Source organism: Mus caroli, unplaced genomic scaffold (genome assembly GCF_978045245.1).
Source record: "Mus caroli unplaced genomic scaffold, Mus_caroli_1 scaffold_17, whole genome shotgun sequence".
Classification (NCBI taxonomy): domain Eukaryota; kingdom Metazoa; phylum Chordata; class Mammalia; order Rodentia; family Muridae; genus Mus; species Mus caroli.
In genome coordinates, this window is record NW_028227272.1 from 87,679,060 (window position 1) to 87,682,500 (window position 3,441).

General features: G+C 47.9%; 1 protein-coding gene across 1 annotated transcript in view; it reads left to right on the forward strand.

Moving 5' to 3' along the window:
* Window positions 1-1,990: 1,990 nt before the first annotated feature.
* Window positions 1,991-3,441, forward strand: part of Mrap (melanocortin 2 receptor accessory protein) — an 11,348-nt gene continuing 9,897 nt past the window's right edge. Inside the window, exon 1 of the mRNA XM_021185564.3 lies at window positions 1,991-2,117. Coding sequence (XP_021041223.1) covers window positions 2,012-2,117 — 106 coding nt within the window. The 5' untranslated portion in view covers window positions 1,991-2,011. The remainder of the gene's footprint in view (window positions 2,118-3,441) is intronic.

A 3,441-nucleotide genomic window follows, 5' to 3' on the forward strand; every position in this document is an offset into this window, starting at 1 on the left:
GGGCTGTTGAAGGAGAAGGGGATGGACCTGGAGAAGGCCAGGAAGCTCCCTACCTCCACCTAATACCTCAAAATGAAGGGAAATGTCCTTAGTGTAAATGCCTTTGCTTCCTTGGCTTCTAGCCACAGCTTTGGTGGTCGCAGGGCTAAGCCACACTCTCCATGGCTTTGTTCCAGGTAACCCCTTTGACGTGTGCTAACAGTTGCCTGCGTTGTTCAGAATCTGGAGGCTGCTCTGGTCTGTCTTCAGTGAACGCTGACACACTGACCTCCCACTCCCCCCACCCCCCCTGCTTGTTCCTGTGCATGATGTCAGGAAGCTGAAAATTACCAGAAAAGCATACTAACGCCACTGTGTTCTGTGAAGAGCCACAAAACTTGATGACACATACTCAGGCCACCCATAACTCTTTTTTTTTTTTTTTCACCCATAACTCTTATTCCTTCCCTCCAATCATCTTTTATCAAAGTCTCAGAGCAGCCTGTCTCTCTGCGGTTTTAAGTGTCCCTGCCCCCTCTCCTCAGGGTCACAGAGTTGAGTCTTCTGTGCCTTTACCCTTTGCCTCACATAGACTCTGGTGCAAAAACCACTTCCAAAGGTTGGCATGCTCTGTGTTGTGCAAATCAGGCCTCGTTTGGTAGGAACAGCTTCCGTCTGACTCTATGCGAGTTGTGTCCATTTAGGAGACACTAGGAATCCAGTAAGGAATTGCTCTCCTGAGTCCTGAAACTATTTCAGCACATGACTGAACCAGAGGAGGGGCTTGTGGGACCCCCCGTGTCCAGCCAGTACGTCAGAACTGAGGTGACAGCGTAAGGTTTAGGATTAACAGCTGCCGTGGGGAGAGGCGTGTGATTCTGTGGGATTGCACCCAGAACCCTAGGGCATCTGTCAACTTTGAACAGTTTATGTCAGAAGTGAGCTCAGTTATAAGACAGTGTCTGGCTGGGCGTGGTGGCGCACACCTTTAATCCCAGCACTTGGGAGGCAGAGGCAGGCTGATTTCTGAGTTCAAGACCAGCCTGGTCTACAGAGTGAGTCCCAGGACAGCCAAGCAATACAGAGAAACCCTGTCTCGAAAAAAACAAAAATAAAAAATAAAAAAATAAATAAGACAGTGTCTGCAGACAACAGGAACTTGCCTGGTCAATGGTTAAAAAACAGTAGGAAGGAAGGAAGGACCTGGGATCAGTGCCTAACTCCCAAAGGCACTATCTATCCCACGGTGCCTCACGGATTAGCTGCTCCTTCCAGTAGTCTTCATATTCTGGGGGCAGCACATAGGGGTTGTGTGAAAGACTGAATGTCAGGAGCAATAACTTAGGAGCAGGCCCCTCAGAAGCCTGGATTCCTCCTTACCCTCGGTGTCAGCCAAAAGCTGGGCTGACCCTTGTGCTCAGTTCTGTGGGCTGCTGACCAGATATACTGCAGGTTCCTGGAAGCTTGGGTAAAAGCTGGGGACACATTCAGCTAAGAGGTGGGATTGGGGGTTCTAGTTAACTGCGCATGCACATCACAGAGTACATAAGGGGCCTGCCTTCGGAATCCAAGCCAGAGGTCTACTGGTTGCTTAATAACACGGAGAGCTGCCTCAGAGTAAGTCAAGGGCGCTGGCAGGCTTCCCTTGAGATTGCATTAACTATTCATTTATCAGAGGCAAAAGAGGATGGTCATGTCCAGCACTGCTAGGCACTTTCTGCGGTCATCTGATTTCTTGCCCAGTTCCTCATCCTTCCACAGAGAGGCAAGCTAGTGCCGAATGGGAAGCCGTGTCTCTAAGTAGCCTTTGGAGGTTTGTCCAGGAGAGACAGGAACCAGAAGCCCTACAGGGGAACAGCCCCCTGACCTTCCAGCCATGCAGCTCTGATAAGTAGGCAGGCCCCATGCCGGGAGAGCCACAGACAAGCCGGGTGATTTTGATAGAAATTAGTTAAGCAATCTTGTCTCTGGAGCTCACGGCCCAGCTCTGGGTGCGAGCCTCTGACAGACACTGTCATCTGCAGCCACAGTCATGGCCAACAGGACCGACGCCTCTGTCCCGCTCACCAGCTATGAGTATTACCTGGACTACATAGACCTCATTCCTGTGGACGAGAAGAAGCTGAAAGCCAACAAGCGTAAGTCGGAACACAGGAAGGTGGCCAGGCAGAGGCTGGGCTGAGCCGGAGGTGAGGCCCTCTCGGCTTTGACAGTCCCTTACTAACTCCGGCAGACATGCCCAGCAGGGTTAGCATGGCTGGTGCTCACACAGACATAAGCGAATCAGGCATGGGACTCAAACTGTATCTGTAACTTTCAGTAGTAAGGCTCTGAGTTAACTTGCCATAAAATTAAGCAAAATTTTTCTTTTAAAAATTCACATCTATTTATTTAGGGGGTGGGGGTGCCTCAGTACAGCTGTGAAGGTCAGAAGACAGCGTGGGGAGTTGTTCTATTTCCTCCAGCACATGGGCCCCTGGTATGGAAACTGCCCGGCTTGGGAGCCTTTCATCTGCGGAGCTCTCTCGCTAACTCAGAGTGACCTTTTAAGATGAATGCATTTGTTCACCTCTCTGTCTCTGTCTCTGTCTCTGTCTCTGTCTCTGTCTCTGTCTCTGTCTCTGTCTCTGTCTCTGTCTCTGTCTCTGTCTCTGTCTCTCTGCCTCTCTCTCTCTCATACACTTTATTTTTATATTTATTTTATTTCTGTTTCTATTTATTTCTATTTATTTTATATTTATTAGTGTATATTTATTGAATAAAATAATGGGTTTCATTATAGCATTTCCTAATGCAGATAATGTAGATAGTGTGGTCTTCTTTGTCTTTGTTTCTTTGAGAAGGTGGTCTTATTACATAGCTTTGACTCTGCTGGTACTCACTACATAGCACAGGCTTTGCTCAAACTCACAGCAATCCTCTTGCCTCGGTGACCCAGGTGCTGGGGCCATTAGGTGTGCATGACCATGGCTAACAATGAACTTTGATCCTATTCAGCCCCTATCACCCTCCCTGGTCCCCGTGTCCTTTCCCCCTGGTCCCCACTTTCCCAAATAGTTGTCCTGCATTTTCTTTTTTTTTTTTTTAAAGATTTATTTATTTATTATATGTAAGTACACTGTAGCTGTCTTCAGACACTCCAGAAGAGGGTGCCAGATCTCGTTGCGGATGGTTGTGAGCCACCATGTGGTTGCTGGGATTTGAACTCTGGACCTTCGGAAGAGCAGTCGGGTGCTCTTACCCACTGAGCCATCTCACCAGCCCTGTCCTGCATTTTCTTATTCTTTCTCTCTTTCTTTCTTTCTTTCTTTCTTTCTTTCTTTCTTTCTTTCTTTCTTTCTTTCTTTCTTTCTTTCTTTCTTTTTCTTAAAGATTTATTTATTTTACTTATATGAGGACACCGTAGCTGTCTTCAGACACACCAGAAGAGGGCAACAGATCCCATGACAGATGGTTGTGAGC